The 14707-nt window shown below is 36.9% G+C and overlaps 1 protein-coding gene across 9 annotated transcripts in view; it reads left to right on the top strand.

The window, feature by feature from the left end:
* Positions 1–13901, top strand: part of EVI5 (ecotropic viral integration site 5) — a 64216-nt gene extending 50315 nt beyond the window's left edge. For 8 of the 9 annotated variants that reach the window (XM_052666532.1, XM_052666533.1, XM_052666530.1 and 5 more), the window contains one exon: positions 12640–13901. In XM_052666532.1, coding sequence (XP_052522492.1) covers positions 12640–12945 — 306 coding nt within the window. In that variant the 3' untranslated portion in view covers positions 12946–13901. Of the gene's footprint in view, positions 1–188; positions 7830–12639 lie in introns of those variants that run through there. The other variant, XM_052666534.1, reaches the window with a different exon arrangement.
* The last annotated feature ends 806 nt before the right edge of the window (positions 13902–14707 follow it).

The raw sequence follows: 14707 nt of genomic DNA, 5'->3' as shown, positions 1-14707 counted from the left end.
AGCATAATAAATACAGAAAAGAGTTAAAATAAAAGTGTTGAATATGTAAGCTGTTCAGTGCCCTTCACTTTGTTTCTTACACTGTTTAGTCACCTCCAGCAGCCAGCATAACTTGTGTCTTTAAGGAGGGAGATCAGCTAGTTGCTGCTTATCTGTCTTTGCTGTGCATTTATTCACTTCTCTCCCAGGGCATGAATTAAGATCCTCAAGTGAAATGGGAGGAGGAATAAATTCCTGCAGATGTACAAATGTCATTTTTATCACTGATAAGAGTACTTACTGAAAGCTAGGAAGAATTACTAAAGTGTTTCCATCTTGTTATAGTCTTTATGAGGTGCCAGCTATTGACCAGTGTCAGAGACAGTACGTGGAGCTAATTTTGTGGTAGCTGCTCTATAGGAGATGCTTTTTATAAAATAATTGCTCAACATATTTTGAGGGGAATAATGAGAAAATCTTGTGTGTTTTCTGTATTGGAATGAAAACCAGAATCCTGATGTTACTGTGCTACGAAGGTTAGTGTTCAAAAATTAGAAAAGCCTCTGCCAGCTGTTCTCATTAGCAACATTTCAGCAGGGCTGGTGGAAAAGATGACAGATGACTGAAGCATTATTTTCCAAAACAAATTTTTGAAGTTTTTAGAAGACTATAATGATTTCAAAAAAAAATTATGGTGATTTAAGTTCTTGTGTCTTTACAGTGAAGAAAGGGGGATTTTTTGGAAGTATCTTCCCTTTTTTTAGTATTTAAAAACTCAATGAGCTCTCAAAGTAGAGACTAGTAGTTTACTGACTTTTCCCACTTCTGTAATTTTATCTAGGGATGGAACTGATGTTACATTGTAAGAAACTAATGCAGTCAGTAAGATTCTGATATAGATATTATCTCATGGTCTGATCTCATTTCTGGCGAGCTTATGTTTTAAGATTGCCTTAATGAAAAGAGATATAAAAGTTGGAGATTACATACAATGCTTTTAAAAGATTTTGCTTGTGTGATAAAATTCAAGACACTTTAGGTAATTACTTTGAAGATAATGCATAAGATATGACCAAAAGAGTAATTGGTAATATAGCTAAAGCTAAGAATTAAGGCTGTATTTTGCAACTTAATGTAGCTTTCTAGACTTTTACTGCTGAAACTAGATTGGAGAAGGGAAAGTAAGCAATAGCCATCAGCAAGAAGGATGAAAAATCTCATACACGTCACATATACAACAATCAAATAAAATTTGACGTTATAATACGCAGGAGGGGCGTTCAAACCATGTTAACAATTCCTTTTGGTCTTAAAATACTGTGAAGTTGTATGGTAAGTAAGCTGTGTTTAAAAACTGCCAAATTATTTCCTCTGTATTTCTGGCATGCTACCAAGGAGCATTCTGTCTTTCCTCTTTATTTTCTTACTAGTTCTCCTTTGAGTCAGATTTAGTGCTTAGCAAATCAGATGCTCCATAATCTGAAATGCCTCTAGACAAGAAGCAGGGAAAGCAATTCTGAACTTCGCTCTCATGTGCTTGAACTGCTGTTGTTCAGCTACTCTGTTTGGATGTGCCTGTGCTGCATTTGTCACTGCAGTGTGGGCACATCTTTAAATGGTATTTATAGCTGTGAATGGGTTGTATGTAGATTTGGGTAATGAATGTAGAAGGATTAACTGGAGGAAGCGAATTCTAGTTTGAACTACTGGAAACAAAGATCTTCACTGAAGACATTTATAGGGTGGTGACTTGTAGAGTAACATCATATGGGTTAGTGAGTGGAGATCAAATGGATCAGCATGTAGATCTTGGGAATAGACTTAACTAATTTTATCAGAACTAGATATAGGGAAGTCTCAGAAAGTCTTATTACATGTAAAGTACTATTTACATTGAACATAACACTTTATTCAGTCTCTTGTCAACTTCCTCTCCTTTCTATTGGAGATAATGAGGTTCAGTAAAGGTTGGAAGAAGCATACTGTTTACTTTTCATGTAGTACTGGCAGATATGCATTGGGCTCTTTGTGACTGTCATTTTTTTTGTTCTTTTGTAAAAGCAGTTAATTTCTATGATTTCTGTCAATTTTTACTGTTCTTAATTCATAGTTTTCACTATGCTTGCTAGAAATACTGTATTAAATTATGCAAAGTAGTTTTCATTACTGCCTAGAGCCAAAGTATCACCTTCTAGTAGTTTGCTGTACTGGATGAATGCTTTCAAAATATGTGGTTCTGTAAATGTTTTCTTACTTGATAAGAAATGCTGTCTTTGAAAGGAAATATGTTAGCCCTCAGATTTACAAAGCATTTCAACTTGTGGTAGAAGTCTATAGCACAATAAATCAAGAGCTTTTCTTCCTCCATATCTTGCAAGCACAGTTGGACAAGAGACCATCAGATTTTCCCTCCCCACAAGTGAAGTTCTTGCAAAGCTTCTGGACAGCTAAAAATGTAGTTGGTCTACTGGTACGTGTCAAAGATACAGAGCCTCCGTGCTGGTGGAGTCTGATTTAAGTGGTTGTGGTCAGTCTGAGGAACCTGTGATGTGATAAGATAGCGTTTGTGAGGTCATGTGGTTTGTGAACTCCAAGTCTAATGTAGCAGCTTTGTCTACACAGGATAGTTAAATATATACTGTGTGCTTTAGAAAAGTGAATTGCTTTATTCCTTTAATTCAGCCTCTCCTTGAGAATCAAAAGATGTTAGACTGGCTGGATAATACCAATATTGATACAGAAGTATGATGCTGAACAGATATGGAGTCCCATTACTTTATCCAGTTAATTGTTCTTCATAAAAGAGTTGGCTTTAAAAACTGTCTGGCTTAAACTAAGCAGTGAACAAGTAAAAGCACTGTTGCTGTGTCTATTTTGTGAAAATTGGTGGATTATTTTGATTAGTTTTGAGTAGGTGTTTGTAGCCTAAACCAGACATGCTACACTTGTCCAAAAAGGTAGGATTGATTTCATAGTGGTTTTAAATTACACGCTCCTCAGTAACACCTTCAACAAAATGATGGATGAACAGTGTAACCAGGCACAGTGATGCAGTCTCCTCTCAGGGCAGGTATGACTTTGTTCACCATGGTGGGACTAGAAGATGAGGGCAACAGTTTTAGATACAAATCTTAGCTTTCACTGCCACTATGGCAGATTAGATTTGATGATAAAATAAATGAAGTTTGGTGATTGTAGGAACATTTCCCTTTTATGTGTTCTCTTTTCTGATTGTATCCTGCTGCATCTAAGCTCCAGATCTGTCTTGTGGAGAAATACACTAGTTACTGATTGCAGTAATAGAAGTGAGTGCATCTACCTACACTGAACTATACAGAGTCCCTGTTTGGTGTTTACCTGGGTTGTCAAAGGAAGTAAACTGATCATAAGTAATATTATTTTACTATTGAGACAATAATTCCCCTTAGTCATTTTGTTGTTGCTTTTAAGCTGTGTGACCTGTCTACTGTATTACATAGAGCTTTGTCAGGATCTGTCATGTGTTTCTGCTTATAAAAGTTCTGTTAGGAATTCAGAAGTGGGAGAAGTACTGGTTTGAACTTATAATTGCTCCTTGGAAGAAATTGTCAGCCACCGTGCACAGGTGCCATCTATTTCCTACTTGAGAAATAGCTCAGGAGAAGAATGCTGTGTGTTAGCATGTTTCTACCCTTCTGAAATGGTTATTGTTCTCTGAAAGGCAGGCAGCACAGATAGAAGTAATTTCAGGTATCAGGCAAAAATAAATGTTACTTTGTCTGCTTGAAAATGCTGAGGTTAACTCCCTGTTTTAAAAGAATAGAGCGAAAGTGCGAAATGATCATTTCCTGTAACTGTGTGCATTATGGGTACGTTTTCAGTCTCTGCATCAGCCAGTTGTGCTCCAGCCAGCGCCTGAGGTTTCGGTCATTTTTCTATTTATAGACACGTGCTCTAGGGAGAAGGAGCAGTGAGATTTAGGCAGCTCCTTGGGTCTATGATAATCACAGTACATTCAATGTGATCATGCTGCTGTTTTAAAATGTTTTTGTTGCCATGTCCTCCAAATAAACACTTTCATTAGAACTTCTCGTGGGAAGAGTTTCTGGGAACTTTCCTTCCACCTACCAACTAGCTACTTATAGAAACTTCCCAAGGCTAACGTAGCTTAGAACTTTTTGGAATTGCATATGATCTCATTACAACAAATTTGTCAAGATCTCCCTCAACAGTCAGAACATGACTTAGTTACCAGAGACTGATTTTTTTTTTTTTTTTTTTTTAAATTTTAAATATACATAGTTTAAAAGTTGAGTGCTTTCTTAGCACTGTTTTTTATTTCATACTTGATACAGAATTTCAAAGGTTAATTTGATTACGTGGCTGTAGATCAAAAACAGTCTTTAACCATATAGTGCAGTGATCAAAAAGTCATGACCTCCCATTGATCGGTTTATTGGTTTCCTGTTCTGATTCACTGGAAACCTTCTGGTCTGTATGCTTGTTGCTAGTTCTAATCTTTGTCACGTTTGCAACACAGCAATACTGTCTTTACTAAAACTGCTATACAACATACATTTACCATATTTCCTTTTGAATCTAGAGCTCCTTAATTAAAGTACTGAAAATGTCTTTTATTTTAAACAAGGCAGAAAATGTGCACTCATAGAGCAATGTGGAATGCACATTGAAACAACTAGCATTGAGCTTTAATGCATTAAAGCTACCTCATAGTTTATTCAACTTGTTGGTATCTGTAGGGTTTTTATCAAGCCTTCTACACTACAGTGAAACAACATATTCACAGAAGCTAGCAATTTAAAACAGTCCACATATTAAGCACTATAAGAGAATATATCTTTAAAAGCATGGAATGGCTAAGTCTTGGAAATTTCTTGCTGCTGTTTCGCTTTGCACTTGTGACACATTAAGCAGTGGCTTAAATTCTGTCAAGTAATATGGTCAGCAAAATTAATTTGTGGTAAATACAAACATATTGGCACACAAATTGTTTTTAACCCTTTTGTTTTTGTTAAAGGGTGACCTGAAAATAACTGTTTTAACAGGATAATTTTGTTAGTTAATCACATAATGAACTTAGAATTCAAGTTGTCTGGATTAATCTAGGAAAAAAAAAATCTTTGGGCTTTTGTCTTTCAAGAACAGCAGCCATATTTGTACAACCAAAAAAGCAGCCCATGTCCTTTCTGGTAAATTATGCTATTGCCCCTGTTTGGGCCCACAATAAAATACCAAACTATCACTAACTTTTGATGTCCATTGTGAATTTTGTAGACTTCCTATTTTAATCACATCAAACTCTGTCTCAGTTAGGCAAATGTGCTGAGTCCCAGACAGTCCTGAGTGTTCTTGGGCATGGTTTAAGATTCTCCTGCAGTGTCTGGCTAACACCATGATTTCAGAGAGACTGGCTAAACTCCTATGCTGTTCATTTATTGAATACTCCTGTTTTGTACTGCCTTGCAAACACGGCTTTTGAGAGTATGGAGAAAAGGAAAATATAAATGCTAAAGCTATGTTATGGTTATTTCAATCTGCTAGAACCCAAATTTATATGGAAGCCCTCACCTCTGCACTTCAGACTGACTTTATAATGGGGTTTTTGTCCATGTATTAAAATTCTGTATTAAAATTTTCTTGAAATAGTTTTGCAAACACTTTTCAAATGCATTCACTCATGTTTCTGTTTGTGTCTCTTCAGCAATGCTGAGCATATTGAAGGGCTTGCATTTCAACAAAATCTCAACAATTTCCTAATTTTCATTAGTTTTTTTTTTTTTAATAATGTGAAATTAAATCTCAGAGGAAGTAAATATGGCATCTTAGTAATACTACTTACTTACAAACATATTTGTCTGTCGTGTCCATCTCAAAATTGGTACGTTGTAGCTCAAGCTGAAGTGGAACTTCAGTAAATCGTTAAAACTCCAAATTGTTCTGGAATAGTCTCAATAGCTTAAGTCATAATACTTCAAATAAAAGCTGTCTGAAAACATGAAGATGTAACCAATTTCCTGAATTCCTCTGCTAAGAATATCTGTGCAGATCTCCATATCTGCCTCAAAGTGAAAGAAAAAACAATTTCACTTCTTTCTTTTCATTTTTTTGTCTTGGTTTTGTGTATTTCTCACAAATCTTTTGTGGTCTGCAGAATGTACTCTTTTCTGCTTCATTTTCTAAGTCTAGTGGTAGATGGAGCAGTGGAGAATCCAAAATGGCTTTTGTAAGAGATGCAAGGATGACCATTTCCGTAACTTTTCGTATGGATCTCACTAAACAGAATCCCATACAGGTCCTTCTCAACTGTTGCTCTTCTAAACAATGAGTCCATGTTATTAAGGCCTCTCCCTCAGGAAAAACAGCAATGATCAGGTGAACTTGAGTAAGCAGAGTAAATGGGAGTTCCTGGATTTGGCATCTATCCTGGTTGGTTTGGGCTTCTTGAATCATCAGTAATTTCCAGGAATGACCCTTATGTCTGACATTGCTGGTAGCTGTGTTTATAGCAATGGCTTTGGGGTAGGCGGGGGTGGGGAGGGGTGATGGACAAAAACAAACAACAACAGCAAACAAGTTTAATGTTCAGTAATGTGAAACAGGAAATTCACTGGTGCTGAAATAAAAGCCACAACCTTGAGTCTGGTCTTGGTTATACTGACAGTGCAATTCTAGTTTAGCAAATATTTTACGTTTATTTTAAAAATTGTTAGCAACTGTTGTCTTGTTTCTAACACAAAGAAAGCCTGATGTGATATACATTGCTGAATGTTTTACGTGTTTGTTTGCTTGAAGGTTGTGCAAGTTATCAGGAAGGTCTCAAAAAACCAAAACTCCTGCTTTTCGCATATGATCCTCATATAAACTGCATCATAACTGAGGAAAATGAAGGATGCCTTTCAGATATACATTTTTTACGTTAACCTGTTCATTGCATGATGTTGTTCTGCTTTTCTTAAATCTGAGTTTTCAGAGAGCAATAATTACAAGCTTTCATTAACATGCTCTGATGCAGTTCTGTTGCAGTGCATAGCAAGCAGTCCTTGTATAAGGAAGTTGATTTTATTGGGGAACTTTACAACCAGCATTTGCATTGTAGCTGTACAGCCATTTAACTTGCTCAGAATCCTTTTAAATGAAGGATTGCTAATATTAGTTTCTGCATCTGTTTAGTTTAGCTCATGTTTTCTCCGTTTGTGCAGAGTTCATGTAGCAATGGTTTCACTCTGAAACCATTGTGGTTCACTGTGGATGTACAAACTCATATTTAAAAATGGGTTTCAGAAGGCATGAGATGTCTAAAGGAGATGCTTGTGTTCGTGGAAGCGAAAATGTAGTGTGAAAATGCTTGTTAACATTGTTTGTTCTTTTTGTGTGTACATGTAGAAATGCTTCAACATTATGTCAACTAGACATAATACTGATATTTGTCTCTCAAGTTACACTTCCCATTTGTTCATTCTGAAAAGCTGTGACTGCTTCATTTTTTTTTAAATGAGCATTTTTCCAAAGAAAGTTGCTGGGAGTCTTAAAAAGAAACAGCAATATGCTAGAGTGTGCATTGGACTGGAGTGCAACAAACTTAACTTACGTCTCTTGCCAGTAACAGCTTTGTAACACCCACATGAGTGGTTGTGTTTTTATATATATATATTCTGATCTAATTTGTGTATCGCTTACGTACCTTGTTGTGAGTAGATTCAATTTGTACTGACAGGCGTTCTTAGAATCCTTGATTTTTTCAGAATTGGATAAATCTCAAGAATGATGACTGAAGCCTCTTAAAGGAAATAGCGTCAACTTCTTTCCATCTATGAATTCCAAGCTTTAAAAAAAAAAAACAAAAACAACAACACAGAAAATCTCAGGGGTTAAGCGAAAACATTTCCTAGGGTTTAAGTAGAACTTCTAATTGTAAAAGCCTCAACTTACCAGTTATATTTAAAAAAACAAAGGGACTTAGCTGCAAGCGAGTTAAGTTTTTGATAATCACCTTTCATTTAACATTTAAGAAATTATGTCTTGTACTAAAACGTCTGAATTTCTCTTTACTATCTCTCCCTTATGCCTGGCTCGATGAGGCAGTCAGCATCAGGTAAGAAAGTTTATTGGGGTTCAAGCATCTGATTGCTAATACTGACAGATTTTTTTTCTTTTTTGTACTTGTGGAAGTACCCCATTATTTATGAGTCTTTTAATATGTTGACCAACAGGACATGCAGATTCTCTTTAGAATGCTGAATCTTTTAAGCCCAAAAAGATGTGTACATGTGAATATTAAGTCATTTACTTGTGACAGTTGTGTTTTGGAATCAAATGGCTTTTGAAGGAATAACAGTTCAGTATATTTTAGTTGCATATTTTTGTTAACTCCTTGAAATATTCCGAAGATCGTATTCATGTGTTATAGTGAAAACTGGCCAAAAGCTGCAGTCATCTAGACGATGTGACCTGAATTTGAGAATTAAAGCAAGACCTGCGGGTTTACCAGGCCTAGTTTTACAGACTGTATGAGATTTGAGGTTGTTGCAAAACTGAAGCAGTAGAAACGACCAAAATTCATCTGAATTGGGGTGAGACGTGTCTAGTTCCCTTCATGAGAAGTAGAGTCAGACCTAGGACTGAAAGGATAAAGTGGCACTGGCTGTCTTTACAAAAGAGAACATAAGTGACAGATCTGAGTGTGCACCCAGGCTGTAAGTGCATATTATGTTCAACATGGCTGCAAGAAAAAAAGCTGTTGTTTTTCTTCAGATGAAATGATAAGAATAGCAGTAAAACTAGGTGTTTTTTTTCCCCTTGAGTCCTTAATTAGACTTCCAAATACATTGATGCAATGTTTTGCTACGTTAATAACATCTTGATGTGACCTTTACTATGTTAAACTTTTTCTATGTTCAAATAATACGCTAATGGTAGAGATCTCAAGAAGTCACTCAAAACTCAGTGAACAAAAAAAAAGTGATTTATCAACTGGAAAATCTTAAGCTATGCCTGCATAGTAGCAAACATGGAGTGGCTATTTACAATTCAGGAAAAGTATTTTATAGTTATTACTGAGACTCCTATAGTATCACTGGTTCAGTGTATGACAGCAACAAGAACCAACAAAATGATGTTGGGAATCAAGAGGCAGAATATTAAAAAGAAAAGAAATACCACTTTATTGCCACTACAAAACTTTAGTGCAAGGATACTCCCTGTCCCACAAGCTGGATGTAGAGAAGTTAAGGAAAGGCTGGAAGGAAGTTAAGGAGCAATTCAAATCAGTGGTTTGGAATGTAACTGGCTGTAGGGAACCGGGGGGATTGGACTAGAGCATCCCCAGTAGTCTCTTCCAGCCCTTACACGTCTGTGATTGTGTGAGTGCTGCTGCTTCATGAGGAAAGGCTAAAATAGATGGGACTCATTGATTTTGTAGGTAAGGCAAAGGAAAGAATTGTGATCAGGACTTCAGGATCCTGACTGAGTTGTTTAGTAAAAGGTGAAAAAACATCTGATGATAACTTCTAACTGATACTAGTTAGCATCTATTACTTTGGAATGCATACTGTCTACAAGTTGCTCCAAACGCTTTGAGAAGCCTTCCCAAGCCCTCCTACTGCAGCAAATGCTACAGATAATAGGTTTATTTCAGAAACGTGCCTAAATAAATGTTAGATTGAGGTGCCCTTGAAACACATTCCATTCTGAAAGTACTTAAAACTGAAAGTCGTGTGAAGGTCTTCACCCTCATCTGTTGGATGCTTTTAATTTCTTGAAGATTCCAGTGTCTCATTTTATTAACATTCATATTTGAAAGAATTTAAGATGCAAGTCTTAAATCTGTATTTCAGTTAAATTTTCATTGTTTTCTAACTATGGTGCACTATCACAAAACCCTATGTATCAACAGCACGTTACTTCTGTTTTACAGTTAGAAATCTCTGTGAATGACAGCATGCACACTTCAACAAGTGTGGTGATTTTTTTTACAAGTATCACGGTGTTTTGTTTTGTTTTGTTTTTACACATGGCTGAACTGGATCTTTCCAAGCTGGAAGGGACGCTGGAGTCTGCTTAACCAGCTGCTCAGAACAGTGTTGGCCAATGATTTCAGAACAGGTTGCTCAGGACTTTGTCATGCGGTTGCTGAAAACCACAGAGGATGGAGATGCTCAGTCTCTCAGCAACCTACTCTAATTCTTAATTAGCCTTACAGTAATTATTGTCCCTTCGTATTCAGACATCCTTCTGTTCTGTGTTATAATCATCGTCTTCTCCCATTGTACGTTTCAGTGAAGAGCACAATTTTTAGTCATCTTATGGCTTGAGCTTCCGCCTTTTAACTTTTTGATGATGTCCAGTGAATCTTTTCATCAGCTTCCTGTACTGATGAACAGTTGAGGTAACGAATGCAAAGTCGTGTGCAGTCTGGGTACCAGATGAAGTAAGAACCCGTAACGTACTGGCTATGCTTTTGTCCATGCAGTGTACTGTGCTGTTAACCTTGGAGCTGCTTGGAGATACTGCTGTCTCCAAGCCTATCACGTATCAAGGCTCCCACAAAATCTTATTCAGAGTTAGTGTTGTCCCCATGATACAAATTCTGTGCTACAGTGTTTCTGTATTTCACTGTGCAAGTCATTTTTCAAGCAGACGGATGTTGCAGGACTATATGAGTGCACAGTCTTCTTGCACATTCTTTGCAGTATATTCATGTTTCTTCCTAGCAATATAATTCCTTTTGAATGTGAGTAGTTGAACAAGAAGGCAGGCAAGGGTAAAGCTGCACACCAAAAGAAGTGTTTCTAGAGGGCAACAGATTGTCTTTTTGTTGCCTTAATGAGAGAATACATGTTACAGTTTTTCCCACACTCTTCAGGATTTTGCATAACCAGTAATACTATTTTCTCCTTAGGGAGCCTTTTTCTTAGACTTACACTTGGTGTTAGGGAAGGCTACTGCTTGAAACTGCTAAGCTGTGATTTTTGTCACGTTCCCTAAAGGTGTTCATCAAAAGGTTTATCTAGAGGCATCGCACGCTGAAGGGTTCAGGAAAGCATTCAAGGTCACTGGCTTGGCTCTCAGAGTTCAACAGACGTTGAATATCACCTTTACAGTTCAGATGAACTTTAAGCAAGTCTTTAAAAAAGTGAGTTCCTTGTGAAACTACTGCAACTTAAGTGTACAAGAACATTCCAATACTAGTTAGTATACATAGTTGCCTCCAAGTTTTAGGTCTGCAGTATGAGCCTATGTTCCTAACAGGAGCATTCTGATAAACATCGGAGTGATCAGATATATGGAGCTTTTACATACCATTTACGTTTGATTTGAGGCTTCTAGAATGATTGAGATTCTTGCAACCTTTTTTCCAAACGGTTTTACTTGTATTTCTTGCATAAGCCCCGTGTGAATATCGAAATTCCTTCTTCCCCAAAAGAACAGGTAAAATCTGTTACTGACATAAACAGCAAGGACCTGCATGCTGCTCTTATTTATCAAGCTGAATATCACTTCAAATTTCTGAAACATGGAATAGGTTTGTGATGCAAGTAGCTTCTCAGGCTTTTTCTCTCTACTTTCCAGATCTGACACTGTTAAGAGTTGCTTACAAAATAGCACTTGATGCATCCTCCTTTTTAAGCAGACAAGAATGACATTAGGAAGTTTCTGTAATGCATTTCAACGTCTTTCTAATTCCTTAGGATTCTTATCATAATATTTAACAGTTGCTAAGTATTGACTCTGAGACAATTGGCACTAAAAGTTAGGACAAGTGAAATTCTAAAGAAAAACTATCTCAGGAAAATGTTCTGGGGGCCATGGTTATTTTGACTTAATGAACAGGGGATTTGCCAGAGCTTCAGGTTTTACATTCAGAAACATGGTTGAATACGTGGTTAAGTACCTTATAACTCCAGGTTGCATTTTGAGCTAGTTATTATATCTGGCCACAGCCTGAGAATCTTTTTTCTTGTTTGGTTTCTTAAAATTGAAATTATGATCTATTTGTGTTGTATGGGGAAGTTTCTCTTGTTGTCTTGAAGTATCACCAGCTCTGAACTAGATAATGAAAGGCTGCTTAATCTTGCAGTGTAGACAGAACTGAGTGTGTTTGCTGCGTGCTTTTTTTCTGTGGCTGTATGAAACTAACAATACTACATGTGGATCCTTCTGCTTAGGAGTAGGGGAGGGCTTTTCTCAAGTTGAGAAATCAGTGATGGGGAAAGGATGGAACTTCAAAGGTATAAGATGTGAAGGCCAAAAGTGCTGTCCAAATGAGTTGTGCACTCTAGAAAACTAACAATCAGCCATTCTCGTGGGGATGCTAAAGATGCAGTGAGTAGCTTGGAGAAATCTGTCACTTGTGATTCTGGGTACCTTGATTATTAAGCTTTAAAACTGAAATAGCCCGGGTGTGCGAGAAGAATTTTGGAGCATTTAAAGTGCTCTTTGGGGCATTCTTTCAAGTTCTCGGGACAGCCAGAAATGAGAAGTCATTTTGTTCAGCTTCCAGAAGTCATTAGGAAATATTCTACATCTAAGTTAAATTAGTTGAGGAGAGATTATTGGAAGTGAGTGGTTTTGTTTTGATTTTGCTGCTGGACTCTTTAGCTCTGATTACCTTAAATCCCACTTGTTTGGTTGTTGTTTTTTTTTTGTTTTTTTTTTTAACAGATCAAATGCTTAAAAGGACAGAGAGACTTCTCAGACCAACCCACTTTTGATGGGATCCACATTGTCAACCATTTCACAGGAGATGATGAGTCATTTCATTCTTCTGATGAAGATTTTATAACTAACTCCATACAGGAGAGTGGGGTAAACTTTCGCTTACGCAGGAGGACTGGTCAGATGGCTTTGGATCACGCAGTTGTAGGCAGCAGTGACAGTGAGACTGAAGAAAGCACACTCCAGACTGGAAACTTGGACAAGATGGTTTCCAAACAGAGGAGAATGGAATCTTACTCTACTACTGTGTGATGATCACTGTGACTAGCATTTGAAGACTTCTGTGTTTCTTTAAGGCTTAAATTGTCAGATAATTGAAGGCATCCAGCAGTTGGTTTAAGTAACTGCTGGATCTGTTCTGGCCTGTGATAAATACACACATGTACTGTCCACCTGCCTTCTCTTTGCCAAATCTTGCTAGTGACGTACCATTGCTGTGACGCAGGCTGGGAAGAAGTTAATGGATGACAGTTCTGACAGTATTACTGAATGTTCCTTGTTTTAGAAACTGCAAATATATAATTTCTTTAAATGTGTGAGAAACCCTTTTGCTGTTCACAAGGATGGGAATTATTTTCCTCAAAAGAAATTGCTCTTGTGCAATATTTTATGCTCTGAACAAATGTGTATGTTTTACATCGTTATCCATTTGTGATCAAGATGGACTCTAACCATCTGATCATATGGCATATATATAATTGTGCTTCTCGATTACTTCTGTTTTATTAAAGTTACCAAATGCCCACAGAAGGCTTGAAAGAGAAGCCATAATCTATACTACTTCCTATATACAAGTACTGGTCACTAATGTCATAAAGGTGTTTTTCACCCTTTTCACTTAAATTTATGTGCATCTGCTTTTGATGTTGCTAAATAATACCTGGTCTGAATATATTAACTACAATAATGTTTATTTTGTACATATTTATATAACTGCATCAAGCTGAAAATGTATATTATACCATTTTATACGAGGAATGTAAATGTTGCAATATGACTGTCTCATATTCTACCTGGAAAATGAGTTCTGTATATACACACTAGAAATGAATTGCTAAATAAAAGCAAAACACTAACTTTACATTTAGTTTCGGTCTAGCTAGCTAACGAATTCCTGTCTAACTGAAATGCTTGTTCAAAACACTATTGACTGAAATCTTTTACCTTCATATATATGTAATGAAAATAAATTTTTCACAATTTAACAAGGTTGCAGCATTTACTGTCTGGTCACTTCTAAGCTACAGCCCTTGGTTACCCTCCGGCTCTGAATTAGAGCGGTACTTTGAATAAAAAGAAAGATTATTTGTGTATTCCAGGTAACAGTTCTAATGAGGGTATCAGTGCAGTGAAAATGTCTGCATTTAGTTTTCTTGCAGTTTTTTATTGTCGTTATCTGAGAAATAGTCTAGATCCTGTCACCAGGATGGCTTTTTGTTAGCCAAAGTGTGAGTGCTGAGCAATTCTGCTTTCACCCTCTCCTGTAAACTAAGATCCAATAACACAGCCCCCTGCCTTGGTTCTTGAACAGAACAACTTCATCTAACATTGTCATATGAACACCCTTGGAGACAAGCTAGTTAGCAGTTTTCACCACTATTAATATTCTTATCATACATACATAAACAGTTCTTGGAATTTGTTTTCAAGTAGTATTTGCAACTGTATTTTATTTAAGAATAAAGAAGGGCTATGTTGGCAGTAATAGCACGCATGTGAAGTCTTACTGTGAGAAGCAGCCTAGCTATTAAAAATCATGGAACTGTGGAAGCATAGTGCTGAAGACGTTTGAAGAACATCTGAGCTCCCGGGAAAACGGCAGGAGGGAGGAGGAAGAATATTTCAAAGAACAAATAGGGAAGGCTGAATGGAGGAAGCATCTTCTGGGTGACTCAGCTGCTTTATTTGTTTAGGCAATGCAATTTAAATCTCAAAGCAAACGGGTGAAAAGTTTTAAGTTACCCACTTCTGCAAGTTCTGCCTTGCCTCATTTCTTCAAACTATTCCCACATCT

Source organism: Tympanuchus pallidicinctus, unplaced genomic scaffold, assembly GCF_026119805.1.
Source record: "Tympanuchus pallidicinctus isolate F22 unplaced genomic scaffold, pur_lepc_1.0 scaffold7, whole genome shotgun sequence".
Lineage (NCBI taxonomy): Eukaryota > Metazoa > Chordata > Aves > Galliformes > Phasianidae > Tympanuchus > Tympanuchus pallidicinctus.
The sequence above is the reverse complement of the archived record's forward strand: the minus strand, read 5'-3'. Positions and strand labels throughout refer to the sequence as shown.